The sequence below is a fragment of the Hylobates moloch genome, unplaced genomic scaffold (genome assembly GCF_009828535.3).
Source record: "Hylobates moloch isolate HMO894 unplaced genomic scaffold, HMol_V3 SCAFFOLD_5, whole genome shotgun sequence".
NCBI lineage: Eukaryota > Metazoa > Chordata > Mammalia > Primates > Hylobatidae > Hylobates > Hylobates moloch.
In genome coordinates, this window is record NW_026652280.1 from 13,813,603 (window position 1) to 13,829,956 (window position 16,354).

General features: G+C 35.2%; 1 protein-coding gene across 3 annotated transcripts in view; it reads right to left on the reverse strand.

Moving 5' to 3' along the window:
- The window catches only part of CDH7 (cadherin 7), a 128,458-nt gene that overhangs the window by 23,288 nt on the left and 88,816 nt on the right, over positions 1-16,354 (reverse strand). For all 3 annotated transcript variants that reach the window (XM_032152087.2, XM_032152088.2, XM_058438275.1), the window contains exons 7-9: positions 14,988-15,241; positions 1,394-1,530; positions 290-411 (exon numbers count right to left, since the gene is read on the reverse strand). In XM_032152087.2, coding sequence (XP_032007978.1) covers positions 290-411; positions 1,394-1,530; positions 14,988-15,241 — 513 coding nt within the window. The remainder of the gene's footprint in view (positions 1-289; positions 412-1,393; positions 1,531-14,987; positions 15,242-16,354) is intronic.

Here is a 16,354-nt window from a genome sequence, read left to right on the forward strand (position 1 = left end):
CAATCAGCTTACTATGCTGTCTTTCTCCGAAAGAAGTCTAAGTTCTTAGCCATTTAACAGAGCTTTTACAATGTTTACCTTTCCTTTCTGAGGAATTTTCATCACCCCAATTAAACTGGAACTTGAAGGTTCCTTTAATATTAGTTCATGCTACACATCAAAGTGTTCGTTTTGCTGAAACAAGCTGATTATATTTTATCTTAAAGCTGGAAGAATTTCAAAGGCAACTGCTGCTGGATATTTTTTAAGAAACCACAAATTAGAAGCGAAGTGTTCTGAAGACTCTTACCTGCCCGGGCTGGGCATTTTCACAGACGGTGGTCTCATAGTCCATGGCAAATTCAGGGGCATTATCATTGATGTCAAGTATAGTGATGGCCACATAGCCTCTTCCTACTTGAGATGGATTCTCTAATAAATAAGACAGTGCCTCATCATTTACTCTTTGACTCTCTAAAGCACAATTCTAATAATAAAATGACGAAGCTGAGAATGAAATCTAGAATTATAATGCTGTATTACTTAAAAGGAGCTATAGAAAATATGAAAATATGATCCAAATACACACACACATTCATATGTATGTATTTGTGTGTGTGTGTATATATATACACATACATATATGTATATACATATATGTGTATGTACACATACATATGTATACCCAAATATATACATATACATGATTATATGTGTGTGTATTTGGATATACATGCATATATATATATATATATATAAATGTATATTATGGTCTACATGTGTACTCGTAGTTTTTTAGTCCCTGATGAGAAAATTGTTGAAAGAAGAATAAATGGTAAACTATGAATTTCAATATTCTTTGATGTTAGAGCTCATATTTGCGTGACTATACATTTGTATTATCAACACATGTATTATAAATGCATACATATTAAAATACACAATATATCACATACATATACGCATGCAAATATGCATTCCTTTTTCAATAGTTTTTATTTTATTTTATTTATTATTTTATCTTTTATAAGGGATTAAACTTAGTTCAATATCAGAATATTCAAATCCAGATGTCTTGGTTATAGATCAATTTACTAATTATTACAAGCTATTTCACTAACTCCATAACAGCATAAACACAGTATATGAATTGCGATCAGAAAACAAGAAATCCTGTGAAGGTAATATAGGCTCATTTGTTTTTTAGTCCTTGGTTTTCATAAATTTTGTAAATATTAGCATATAAAGACAGTGAAGATAAGTATATTTCACAGCTTAGAAATTTGGTATTCTCAAGTTTTTGTACAATTCAAATAAGGAACTACTTTAATTAAGTTGAATTTACAACCTCATGACAATCAATTCTCCACTCACTGTCCTCCATCTTAATTTAGTTTTAAGCCTCACAACTTACGGCTCTCCATTGCAAGGACTGTGATATTATGAATAGCATTTGTCTCTCGATCCAAAGACTTGGCAGTTGTGATGACCCCACTGTTGGCATCAATATTGAAGTATCTCTCCAAGTCTGTGTTTCTGTCAATTGAGTACCTAATTGAACATTGAAGAAAGGAAAAGCCTTCAACATGTACGTTTGATTATAATTTGCTGAAACTATTTCATTATTTGTGTAGCTCATTACTAAATCCTACTGACTCTCTGATCTGTCATATTAATCACATAAATGCATGCCTTGTTTAAAACTCTCCCCACATATTAGATGGTTTATAACCTGTGTCTCACTAATATGTTTGCTTTCCTGTCAGACAGTACTAAATGAACACCACAGTAATCTTCACAATGGCTTTGAAAATGTCATTAGAACTTCAAGTTCATTATTCTTACTATTATTATTTATTTATTTTTGGTACAGGGTCTTGCTGTCACCCAGGCTGGGGTGGAGTGGATCACTGTAACCTCAAACTCCTGGGCTTAAGGGATTCTCACCCCTCAGCCTCCTGAGTAGCTAGGACTAGAGGCATGCACCACCATATTTGGCTATTTTATTATCATCATTATTATTATTATTGTAGATGCAGGGTCTTGCTATATTCCTCAGGCTGGTCTTGAATTCCTGGGCTCAAGTGACCCTTCTGTCTCAGACTCCTAATATGCTGGGGTTACAGGCGTGAGCCACCGTCACCGGCTAAATTCATTATTATTATTATTATGACTCCTGTAAACCATTTACAATACATTTGGTAACCCTGGTCACGATTATGGACCCTTCTAAAATGAAACATGTAACCATCTTGCCCATTTGCATATACTTAGTAACATCTTTTGTTCTGACAGCACCAACCTGTTATTAACCCTCTTTCTTTCTTTTTTTTTTTTTTTTAAATCTTACTCAGTGGTCTCGACCAGGATTCTAAAGACATGTTTCAAAGTGGAACCCCTAAGATTGCACGGCTATTTTTGCATGTAAAAGCCTCTTCTCGAAATATTTGTAATCCAAATATTTTTTCAGCAGTGAAAAATTACTACTCCACTTGTATTTTTAGTCCATGCTATTATTTGTTTTATACACAAAATTTACCCTCCCCTCATGATGATCGTCTTCAGGTTCCCCTCACAGGCTTTCTGGTTGGGTGAGATGGTTCTCATTTAAAAACAAACAATTAAACGAACAAATGGACGAAAGAACAAACAGGAAAAAAACATATACCCACTTTAGGCATGCTGATTAGCAACTGCTTCAACTACACTCATGACCCATTAAACATAATGGCCTTTCATGTTCTTCATCTTCTTGATTCTTGATCTGCTCCTTTACTCCAGGTGTCATGGATTCTTATGAACATACCCTTGACTTGTCAGCTCTAATATACGCATTGCTATTGGAAACTCTACTTCAAGCATCTTATTCTCTGTCCACCACCTCCCACTCCAGCAATTCTTCATCCTAATAGGGACCTACAGTTTATTGATGCTAGCAACACTTTCTTAAAATGAATTTGCCTTTATTTCCTCACATCTCTTACCAATTTATGTACTGTGAGCCCTCGTTATTATTACTCCTGTGTATATGGATATTACATTTTAATACATCAAATTTAGTGACATCAAACCATAATAATAATATATCTTATTTTGTTTATGTCAGGAATTTGAAAGTGTGTTTGTAGGGCAGTTTTAGCTCTTAATCTCACAGGAGGTTGTAGTCAAACGTTGGCTGGGTCTACAGTCATTTGATGATTTGACTGGGATTGGAGGATCCAGTTTCGAAGTGTCTTATTCACATTGATGGCATGTGCATGGCATGGATGGCGAGTTGGTGCTGCCAAATGGACTCCTCTCCACAACACTGCCTGAGTGTCCTTACGGCAGGAGAGCCAGCTTTCCCCATTTTTTTTTTTCCAATTGATCTGACAATGTGTTTTTTCTTCTTTAATTTCTTAATATGATGAATTATATTGATGAACTTTTGAATATTAAACGAATCTTATGCTTCTGGGATAAACCCTACTTTATCATGGTGAATTATTCTTTTATATATTGCTTGATTGAGTTATCTAAATGTCCTGTGGAAAATATTTGCATGAAAGTTTTGATCAAAGTTTTCGTTTCTTGTACTGTGTCTACCTGGTTTTGGTAGTAAGAATAAGGCTGTACTTGTAAAAAAGTTGGGATGCATTCCCTCTTCTCGTATTTCCTGAACAATACTGTGTAGACTTGGTAATTCTTCTTTAAGCGTTTAGTAAAAATTTGTCAGTGAAGCTATCTGGGCTTGGATATTTCCATTTTCAGTAAGTTTTTAACTAAAATTATAGTTTAATAGTTACGGGATTATTTAGGTTATCTATTTCATATTGAGTGAGTTTTGAGCGTTTATACTTTTTGAAAAATTGATCCATTTATTCTAAATTGCCAAATTTCATTGAAATTACAAAACTTATGTCAGTAGGTTTGTTTATAGTATTTTCTTATTCTGCTTTTTATGTTTGTGGAGTCTGTAACATCTCCTCTTTTGTTCTTAATATTTATCATTTTTTCTGCTTTTTTTTTCCTTTGTCAGTGTTGGTAGAGGTTTATCAATATTTAGGTCTGTTCAAAAAAACAAGCTTTTAATTTTATTGATTTCTGTATAATTTGTTTTGAAATGCATTGATTTATGTTCTTATTTTTATTGTTTTATTTCTTCACCTTGCTTTGGATTTATTTCACTGATGTTTTTCTAATTATTACTCTAGGACACAGGACAGTAGAGAGAAAATAATGATAAACTCATCACAGGTTTGGAGATACTCTGTAGTACTCTTCTTCACTAAACTACCTGCTAATATTTACTTTTCAGAGGCCTAATGGCTCCACTCTATCCGGGTTTCATAGCTGCATTTACTGTGAGATACAGGGTGGAATATGCTTACTTAGAACAGGGTTATGTGTGTATCTATGTATGTGTGTGTGTGTGTGTGTATATATATATATGTGTATATATATATACATGTACACATATACTACATACATATGTATATGTATGAACCAATATACATATATAAAATACACTTCTATACAAGTCATATCTAACGGCAATAGGACAACTGATATTAATGTTTGATAAGAGGATTATAACTTAATGAGATTATAACCCATACATTCATGCATCAATTAAGCCAATATTAAAACCTGAATTGCTCTCTTTGTCAAATCTCAGTTAATAACTGAGATAATGTTTGAATATTTATGAAAAAATAAATGTCTAGATTCCTAAAAGCAAAAAGGCCTTGAACTTGACAGACATCAGTCTAAATGAATTCATGTAATTCCCCACAGGGCTAAAGTCAATGACTAAAACACTTGCTTCTATTATCAATAGTCTCAAAGATCCTAGCATTAGAATAAAAAAATTAAAGTTGAGAATATATTTAATATGTTAAATGTCTCCAACCAGTATTTGCCTCATAGAAAACTACAAATAATTTAGAGATCTAGTTATAACCTAGGCCTCTGTTTTGAAAAAACACGGGCAACAAAAGTTTCTATCATTCAAATATTTACCATTTCTATACACTCTGCAGCTTCCCCTTGTAGATCTATTTATTTATTTATTTAGACAAAGTCTACTCTGGGGCCCAGGCTGGAGTACAGTGGTGCAACCACAGATCACTACAGTGATCCTCCCATCTCAGCCTCCCAAGGGGCAAGGTCTACACACGTGGGCCACTGTGCCAAGCTAATTTTTGTATTTTTTGTAGAGACACGGTCTCACTGTGCTGCCAGGGCTGGTCCCAAACTCCTGGGCTGAAGCAATTCTCCTGCCTCAGCCTCTCAAAGTGTTAGGATTACAGGCTTGAACCACACACCACGCCTGGCCCCCCTTTTAAATTGTGCGTATTTGTTAATAACTATAATCCCCACTTAGATCTCACTAAATAGCATATAATATACATATATATGGTAATTTATGTTATCATTTCCTTATGTCTTCCATTTATTCATTTATGCATTCAGCAATTATTCTTCAGCACCTGCAAGTGACATACTATTTCAGGAAATACATTACATAAACGAATAATTTTTTTAATTGCAACCAAAATAATAAATATTGAGGAAGAAACTAAAGTTGTTATGAAGGAGGTCAGGGCATGTTTGCAGAAAGGTATTGACTTGAGATGAGATGGGATGCTTTGGCAAAGACAAGGATTAGACTGACCATCCAGAACAGTCCTGGTGGTTTTTACATTTCTTAATGGCAAGGACTTAGGGTCATCTAGTATTAAAGGGGTTTCCTATTTTCTACTAGCCCCTCTGGACATACCAAAACCTTAAGTTGTTGAATAAAGCATTAGCTAATGTATAAAGTTACTTGAGAAAAAAAAATCCTTAGGTAAGAAAAATAAAGAAAATACAGACACTTTTTAGAATGAGAAGTATAAAATATCTCTGCCTTAGTAATGTGGGATGGCTGATTGAGCCAAGAGAAGTTAGTGGTGGTTCATGACTAGGAAATCACCTATCCTGCACTTCTGACGCCATTAGTGGTGTGTGGACCTACAACAACCTCTCTAGCTTCTGCAAATTATAGCCTAAAACACTTGGCTTCCTTTAGTGTATGTTGGAGTGGACAATTAGAGAGATCACTTCCATATTTTTGCAGCAACAGCAGTTAAGCTTCTGCCCCATCCACTTATTATGCTGACAGCTCTGTATCTCAATATCCAGCCTAAAACTACTTCCTGAAATTTTTGAACATTGCTTTATAGATGCCTTTACCATCATTAATTCAATCTCAATATATCTACGAGCAAATTCATCAACCTTTTCCCCAAATTACCCTACCTTCTGAACTTTTCTCTTTGCAGGATATAATATTTAAAATATAGTTTACTTTTTTCCTGAATTCTCAAACAAATATGTAAGATCACATGCGGCAGAAACTTCCATTTGCATGCCTAATAATTATATTTCTCTTACTTCTTCTTAAGAGAACCATGCTTTTATTAGATGCAGCCATATGTCCCTCCGAAAAACTATATTTGCTAGCCTCCCTTGTAGATGTGATGTCTTTATATCTAAGTTTTGGAAAATGAGGTACAAAATACATTTTTAGCCTACAGCCTAATTGAAAAACTCCTTAAAGCATAAGTGATAGCTGTTAATTTACCTGGTATTTGATTTCTGCCCTTCCCCTTTCTCTCACCTGGGGCATAAACACAATGGAAGAGATCCAGAAGCCGTACTGTAAATAAGCGGCGACAAGTGCTTAAAAAATGAAGTGAAGGCTCTTGATGGCATTATACTGCCAACATGTCAGTCCTTGAGAGCATAGCTCCAGACTTCACATTAGTATGTCATTAGTGTTAAGCTTTGCTGCTACTAGCCAAGCACAATTTCTAACTAACGCAAGCATGTATTATTATTGAGGTTATTTCAATACTGGACTCTAAAATTTCACAATTAGGGGGTTGGATCCAAGATTTAGAATCATGACTATTTGAGCCAGTTTTCCAGCATACTATGTTGCATATAAATTAATTGTAGTTTCAGCCACCTACATCTCTATAATTCAGCTTCTATTTGTTTTTTTTTCACCCCTCTGCTTTTCTATCTAAACTCATAACCAGTCAAACTGATGTATTAATTGGTGAACAAATATACCACACGCATCTCCAATTCTGTGCCTTTTCTCATGTTAGTCATTCTGTATTCCTGTTTTTCCTCCTTTCCAATTATTTTAGTCCTGCTATTCCTTGAAGACAAACTAGTAGCATTAAAGCAGCATGCCTTTCCAATTACATCAGAAGTCCTGCTTTTTTAAGAAAATCTGCAGGGTGTGTGATCCGTGGATCTTACCAAATGCTCCTTGTGCTACACCACCAGGAACCATAGACTGAGGATTAAAGGACGGTATTTCTGGCCCTGACCCCATCACTAACCTACTGTTCTAATTGGGGCTTTTCATCTGTGCTTTTCCGTTTCTTCATTTGTTCAATGAGAAAGTTTTACAAGATGAATTCTCATTTCAGATCTAACACTGAATTTTGTAAAATGAGTTTTCATGTAAGATCTCTTCTACAGCTACATAGCAAGAGGGTTTCTGCAAAAGACCATATCTCATACATCTGTGTGTCTTCAGTGTTCTGAACATCTGTTACAAAATGAATTCCTTAATGAATACTGGTGATTATCATGGCAGCTATTTGATGAGCTAAAGAGATCAATTAAAATGTTCTTCTCTATATTCACAGGTAGCATTCTTATCACCAGCTATTAATTTGCATATCAGTGTTCACAAACAGAAAGTGCAGGTGAGTGAGCTAGATTAACACAAATATATCATCAGTACTCCCAAAGTGGCAAAAGATAATGTAATAAAAAAGCATCAGAAAGTTTAATCAATTGAAATAGATGAATAATTTGAACTGAAAATTTATTCTACTATAAAGTTTGTTGGTATGTGTGTGTGCATTTGTGTGTGTATATGTGGATTGCTGTAAGGATCATGCAGGTTTGATATAGACCTCACTAAAATCCTGGAACCATATTTTCTAACTGTGTGGCCAGGGACATATTTACTTCTAACATAGGAATAATAATGCTTGCCTCTTAGGAATTTAATGATAAGTAAACTTCAAAATAAACTATTGAGGCCGGGCACTGTGGCTCATGCCTATAATCCCAGCATTTTGGGAGGCCGAGGTGAGTGGATTTGTTGAGTTCAGGAGTTAGAGACCAGCCTAGGCAACATGGCAAGACCCCGTCTCTACAAAAAACTAGCTGGGCATGGTGGTATGTGCCTGTTGTCCTAGCTGCTGGGGAGGCTGAAATGGGTGGATCACCTGAGCCCAGAAGGCAGAAGTTGCAGTGAGCCATGATTGTGCCATTGCATTCCAGCCTGAGCAATAGAGTGAGGACCTACCTCAAAAAAATAAACAAATAAATAAAAAGAGAATAAAAATGAACTGTTGATTTCTGAACTTAATGATAGCAGACACCTTGCTTGTACCCTCACCTCTCTTCTGATTATGTCAACACAGTTTTCCTTTATGGTTTTAAACTTTTTCAAATCTCATATGCAATCTTCATGGCACTCAAGATGTCCAGAACGTTTTGGAGAAGAGACGGCCACATATATCAAGATATGCACACACAAAAAAAACAAAAACAAACACAAACAAACAAAACAAACAACTCTGCAGGAAATGTGAATGTGAATCTTAAACAGAGAGCTGCAAGAAAAGAGTTGCAGCTGATTCATCACAGTTGCCACATTCTGAAGAGCCTGCTACCCTTGCTACAAGTATTCACAGAGGAACCCTACTCCTCTCCTTTTCTGAAGACTGACCATTCAATTTTTTTCCTTTGATTCTTTGAGCTGTACCCAATTATTTCAATAAAACTTCTTTCTTTTTTTAATTAACCGTGGCCAATTTCTGTTGATTACAGTTAAAGAATGTTAAGAGGACAGTACATGATAAAAAGTAATATTCCATAACTTTTTAACCCCATGAATAATTCTCTACCATTTACACCAAGAACATTGAATTTTTGTATTCCTTTATTAATGTGACTTTTCAACAAGTATTTAATTTAATAAATTATATTTTTAATATACATATGTGTGTGTGTGTGTGTGTGTGTGTGTGTGTGTGTGTGTGTGTGTGGCAGGGTATCACTCTGTCACTGAGGCTGGAGTGCAGTGGCATCATCTCGGCTCACTGCACCCTCCGCCTCCTGGGTTCAAGAGATTCTTCTGCATCAGCCTCCCGAGTAGCTGGGATTACAGGCACACACCACCACACCTGGCTAATTTTTGTATTTTTTGTAAGGACGGAGCTTCACCACATGGGCCAGGCTGGTCTTAAACTCCTGGTCTCAAATGACCCACTCACCTTGGTCTCCCAAAATGCTGGGATTACAGACGTGAGCCATGCCTGGCCCTCAATAAGTATATTAGATATGAAAAATACTGTAAGAAACAAATCAGAACAAATGTAATTTTCAGTGAATTTATTTTACCTGGAGTCTTCCAAAAAGGTAACTAAGAAAGTCTTTGCTGACAGCAGAGCTTTGTAATTCTAGAGCAATAGAATAAAACATGAAAAAATGGGCCAGGGGTGGTGGCTCATACCTGTCATCCCAGCACTTTGGGAGGTTGAGGCGGGTGGATCACCTGAGGTCAGGAGTTCAAGGCAAGTCTGGCCAACATGCTGAGACCCCGTCTCTACCAAAAATACAAAAATTAGTCAGGCATGGTGGCGGATGCCTGTAATGCCAGCTACTTGGGAGGCAGGGGCAGAAGAATTGCTTGAACTTGGGAGGCGGAAATTGCAGTGAACCGAGATTGCACCACTGCACTCCAGCCAGGCAAAAGAAAAGAAAGGAGGAGAGGGGAGGGGAGGGAACGGGAGGGGAGGGGAGGGGAGGAGAGGGGAGGGGAGGGAACGGGAGGGGAGGGGAGGAAAGGAGAGGGGAGGGGAGGGGAGGGGAGAGGAGCGGAGGGGAGGGGAGGGGAGGAAAGGCTAAAATAAATTAGGCATTTCCTACAAAATTTAACCTACAAAAATTATCTCTGGATGGTAAGTACACTACTCTAACGAAAAAACACTATGTTTTCACCATACATGAACACATACTTTCTTTTTTTCATTTTTAGTGGTAGTTATGCTAAAATGAGCAGCATTTTGAAATAGAGTACAGATTATAGTCTTCTCACAGATTTAATACCCGCTATTTTTTAAGTTAATCAGTTTTACTGCTGGTATTACTTTTCTGTATGTTATGTTACTGGCTTGCTAATTTTCTTAGAATAAAATAGATATTCACAAAAAATTTAGATTTCATATGTGCACATATATGAATGAATACAAGCTACTTAAAAATACACATTGAATTATTCAAACACCCCAAATACGTTCACACTAATCCATCACATAAAGTAATTTCCAACATAATATTATCACTTTTTATGTGAGGATATTCAGTAATAGGAATGCTGAAAAAGCCCACAGGTAAATATTATCCAAGTATCCTTTAACATAAATATAAACATATTTCTATATTTAGATTATTAGAAATTCTTAAAATGATGCCTATTACTTTTTGTTTTCCTGTCTTCATATCTGATCTTATTTGTAATAATATCATGTTCTATTTCATTGGCCATTTTTAGCATAGGAACTTTGGGCTTGCTGTGATGCTTACAGAAATGAATTTGCCGATTTCATAATTTAGTGCTAGGCTTTTAGGATATAACCAAATAAAACATAAATGTACTTTGCATGATGTTTTCTTGGCTTTTCCAAATCTTGCCATCCCTTGAAGCCCTACTTACACTACCACTCCTTCAAATGAAATCTCACAGCCAGTGAACTTGGAGTGCTGATTATTTATCTTACAATTTGCCATATTACAGTGCTGGCATATTTTCCCTCATATTGTTTAACTTTTATGAGATCTTATTAGTTCATCCAGATTGTAAGTTCCTTGAGGTCAGAGGAAATGTTTTATCTTTGTTTTCTCATTAGCATTTTCCCCAGTGCTTGCATAACACAGGCTTTTAAGGAATGCCTGTTCAGTCATTGATCAGTCTGCCAATGCTGACATGAGAAATGAGTCAAATCCTCTAGACTCTAGGCTGTTCTCACAGCTTTTACCATCTTGGATGAGAAACACAGAAGTGAAGTTTCTATCATTCAGAAACGTGACCAGAATCAGCAGACCACAATCTGTCCTTCCAAGTTCAACAGATAAAGCCCGATATTGAGTACTTAGGGCCAAAATTTACATGATGAGATAAACAGCTACTTATCAAATAACAAGCCAGAAACGTGCTTGCCCTCAATTACCCAATTTTCTTTAAAAAAAAAAAAAAATTTTTTTTTTCCTCTAAGTAATCTCAAGTATCAAGTAACTTCCACCCTTGGCTTTGACTGCAATTTTAGTTTATGTATGGTTTTATTTCCACATACCACCCCTTGCCACAAAAGGACGGTACAGTGTACATGAAATGGTGGTCTAGATAACCTATCTGGATGTTGGGTAAAGTATAAAAAAGACCTAACATTCACAGTCATGCTATGTTCTGGCCAGTTGCTGGGCTTTGGTTTTCTTTAATCTTTCCATGTATGATGACTACACTTGTAAACGTTGAGAATGACCAGGTTCCAATAGTCATGTAGGTGCCCCAGTCTTTCTCTAAGGAAAAAGCAGATTCATAGAGAAGAGTTATGCATAGGCTTTGGTTGGTACTTCAGTAAAGTAGGTAGAAATTTTAAATGCTGTGCAAGGCAGGGATCATGTAGGAAGACAATATCAACTTTGCCTTGCTGGGGGCAACTAAATGCATATTTTTCTAGAATTCTAATTTATTGCCTCATATACCAGAAAATACTACAAACATAAATGACATATGCTGGATTTCAGTATTATTCAACAGAGAATGTCAATAAATTCAAAACTAATCATTCCATTGGCCACACTGTTTTACAAGTCAAACCCTACTGGTCTCATTTTAAACAATTACAACAAAACATATAATGCTTTTCCATTCCTCCAAGAACTACAATATTGCTAAAGGTGTAAAGCACAAAGCTCACAACTGTTAAGACTCCTCATGTCCCATCTCAATCTGGAGATTCACTTTTCCTAGTACCTCAGAAGACTGTGCTATTTATTCATCCATTAACATATGTTTTATTATGTTAAACATATGAGACAAGATTTACATTTTGATAGTTATTGGAGTGCCTAATGCAAATACATGTTTATATTCATCAAAAAGTCATATAATATATCTATTGGAATATGCGTGAGTACAAGACAACCTGCAATATAGATTGCCAATATGGTTGCATATAAAATGCTATGTCTCTTTTACTGACTTCATTAATCTCAGAATTAAAATGGCATGGAAACCCAATAACCTATAATAATAGCAATAATAATGATAATACATGGTAATATTCAAGTCATGATTCACAGTTTAAAAGCTTCATTTACTTGCTCACTCTTATTCAATCATCAGAAAAGCTTGGGATAAAGCATCAGTTACTTTTCCTTTTTGCTGGCTACTACAAAAACACAGGAGACAAGGTGACATCTCCTAGGCCATTCCACAAACAGCAGTGTTGGGAAGGGAACCAGTCTTCCAGAGAATGCATGAGAGTAATGCATATGCAACAAATTATAAAATAAGGAGACTGGCCTCTTAAGGGATATTATATAAATGGATAGAGGAAGAGACGTATGTGAGAGACAAATGCAGAAAAAAAAGGTATAAATAATTGTGCTGACATTATGAAAATCGCGTAAAAACTTACAAGTATGTAGTATTAAACATGACTCAAGAAATTAATTCTACAAATGCAAAAGAAGTATTCATATATACAAAATAAAATTTTAATTCACTGGGGACAAAGTCTATCTATTTCTCTATTTGTGAGATAACGATGTAAGCTAATAGTAACCTGAACTTTCAGGTCACCACCATTACTTTTAAGGAAATGAAAGTGGGGTAAAAAATATGGTGCTGGGTAGGTATTCTTTCACTGATAAAGACCACAGAGATTTTTACTTCCAAAATCAGAAGTTCAGCCTTTGACCTCTGTGCTTCAGAGAACAGAACTGGAGCTCACTTCATCTCTCTCCGGTCACTACTTGCTCTTTCTCAAGTCACCTCCCATTTGGGCCCACTCTTCCTTCTTCTTCCTCAAATTATTATATAATAATATGGACATTTTTCAATGAAAATATTATAAAAAGTGAAATACTTTCTATGAAAGTCTTCAACAGAATGACAACAAGGGAGTGGGAAATAGAAGAATTTGAAAAGGATAAAAATATCAATGCAATCAATGAAAATATTCTTAAATCCTTTCATTTTTCTTATTCACTTATTTATTTTAGAGACAGGAGTCTCACTATGTTGCCCAGGCTGGAGTGCAGTGGTTATTTACAAGAGCAATTGTAGCTCACTGCAGTCTAGAACTCCTGGTCTCAAGTGATCCTCCTGTTTCAGCCTCCCAAGTTGCTAGAATTACAGGCATTTGTCACCCCACCTGGCTCCATCATTCATTTTAGTAGTAAATTATGATATATATCAATGTCTTTCAGTCATTCTCCATATCTCCAACTTTATGAAAGCATGTCTCTCTTTCTTTCCATTAAATTAGATAATTCAAGCAAAAATCAAATTGTCCTAAGTAGCTAATCTATGCCAGTAACTGTACTGTGGTTGATTGTTCATGAGGGCAAGAGATTTAAGGTTTCACTAAGAGATGGAATGCTATAACAAAACTCAAACTCATGTTTGCCCAAATTAATATAACTTGGTATGTGGGGCTGAACTGCAGTCAGGAAGTTTTCTTGACCATGAAGGCAGGGCAATTACAGAGAAGAGGGGAAGGCTTATTCTATCTGCTATATTTGTGATTCATAAATATTCTTGTGCACAGATTATATTCTCGGAAATGGTCTATTATCACCACATTAAAAACAGTATAATCATCAATACGTTCTGAATTTGCTGCCTAGATAAGCACATAATACGTATGATTTCACTTTTTAATGAACTGTTAATCTATACCAGTCCTTTACTAGGTTCTATATACATATGTGTGTGTATATATATATATACACATATATGTATACACGTATACATATATGTATATATATACACATATATGTATACACATATACATATATGTATATATACTACTTTAAAATATGTGTGTGTGTGTAAATGTACATAATCACTTTATTACTTTAAAAAGAAACAACATTATGGGCTTTTTAAAATCAACACATATTAAGTAATTTTCATGACAATTTAAGAGCCAACAAAATGTAATGTTGAAATATTTTGAAATGCTTGCATATCACCATTGTGTCAATCTTAAAGATATTATTTGGCTATAACAGTATCTAGCCTAGATACAAGACTACTGAAAGGATATTTTTAATAGTCTTTACATGTAGATAGTTTTTTTTAAATTAAGTGGAAATATTAAACTGAACAAATACATACTGTTCAAGTAGACCAATATCAATAAAATGACTGGTTTACAAATTAGTCCCTAATTTGAATTGTTGATACAATTATTTTTTCTAACATATGCATGTATCCTACAACTAAAACATGCATCGCTTCATTTTTGAACATGTTTTGCTTTAAAAGAGATTCAGGATAATTGGTTGAATAGAAACATCAGCTATGGCTCGTGGATAATAATGGAGGCCTAAAAATATGGCTCAATGATAATGGCCTTGATAATCAGATGATATTTTTGAGTTAGGAAAATGTATGTTTCTAATGCTGTTTTACCTCTGCTGTTATAACTCGAGATACATATATATATATTATGTATATATACATGGTATATACATATATATGTATATATACATGGTATATATACATATATATATGTATATATACATGGTATATATACATATATATATGGTTTTTATTTGTTATGAACAAAGAAACATCATAGCGTAAAACAAGAGTTGTGAATAAGAATGCATTGTTTGTAAAACCATAGAAAAGGAAAACAATGAGTTTTTACCTCACAGGGCTATTGGAAGAATCTGGGTCATGAGCTGCTACAGTGCCAATGATATTCCCAACCTGGGTGGCTTCCGACACCTCCATAGGGTACAAGGGTGAAGAGAACACAGGGGGCTCATCCACATCTTCCACAATTATCTTCACGGTTGTCGTGTCGCTGAATGGACCCAAGCTTAGAAAGCGAGGGTCGGCATCTTTATTTGCAGCTTCTATCCGTAGCGTGTAACTTGTTTTGGCTTCAAAATCCAGCTCCTGTGAAGAAAGTCGTTAGGAAAATTAAATTACCAGTTAAACAGTCAGCAAAGCAGAGCCTTTTCATTTATGAATGTCAATAAGCATAGGAAGGACTCTGTCATGTAAATGCACCATCAGCATTCAAAAATAATAAATAACAATGCCAATCAGAATTCTTGTTGCTTTCCTGGCTCACAAACAATGGTCAGTGCTTTTCAATCAACTTCATCCACTCTGCTGCTATACGCTGCATAAACAGACAGATGCCAGTCTTTGGAATATGATTTGAAAGAAAAACTGGTCAAATTTATTTTTTTTCCAACAGGGACTGTCAATGTAATATTCTTCAACCATGTAATTTAACTGTACTACCCAGGGTGCACTTTAAAAATTAAGAAAAACATTACTTTCTATTGAATTTCTCATTTAAAAGGTCAGTAATTTTGGGGACTACATTAGGATTCTGAGTTTTCAGGGCACTCAAAGTGTGGCTGCAGGGGCAAGTGTGCCATCCTGAGGTCGTTCAGTCTGCAAACATGGCCAGTTCTTCTCCATGAAGCACCCAACATGTCTGCCTTCACTATTCCTCCATCAAAATATACTAGATCTCCATTTTAGAAGGTTAACAGTTATATCTCAGAATCTTTACACTGTATCTAATTTTCCAAGAGGATTTACATGCTACAATTTTCCTAAAAATTAGTGACCAACTCAAACTGCATTAGAGCTGAAAAAGGTTGTAAGGACAATTAAACTAGTTGCAGTAGCACAGCACCATCTTTGAAAATAAAAATCATATACACAACATATAGACGTTGGTTGTGACAATAACATGCTTCTTTTTCTTCAATGGATATAGAAAGTAACAGGTTTTTATGACTCTCCATTTCAGTCTTACCACTGCAAAACTGTCCCCAAATTCTTTTTACATTTAATGATGTAAAACAAAAAGAATTAAAAATAGTGAAAAAAAAACTTTACAGGAACACTGCAAAATATAATACATACTTTACTTAGTTGTCAGTATACAAAAATAAAGCATTATGAAATGTGAGCTAATATGTAATACTGAGAACTGTAATTCAAATTCATTCACTATATGTTTGGGCATATGTGTGTGTATGTATGCAG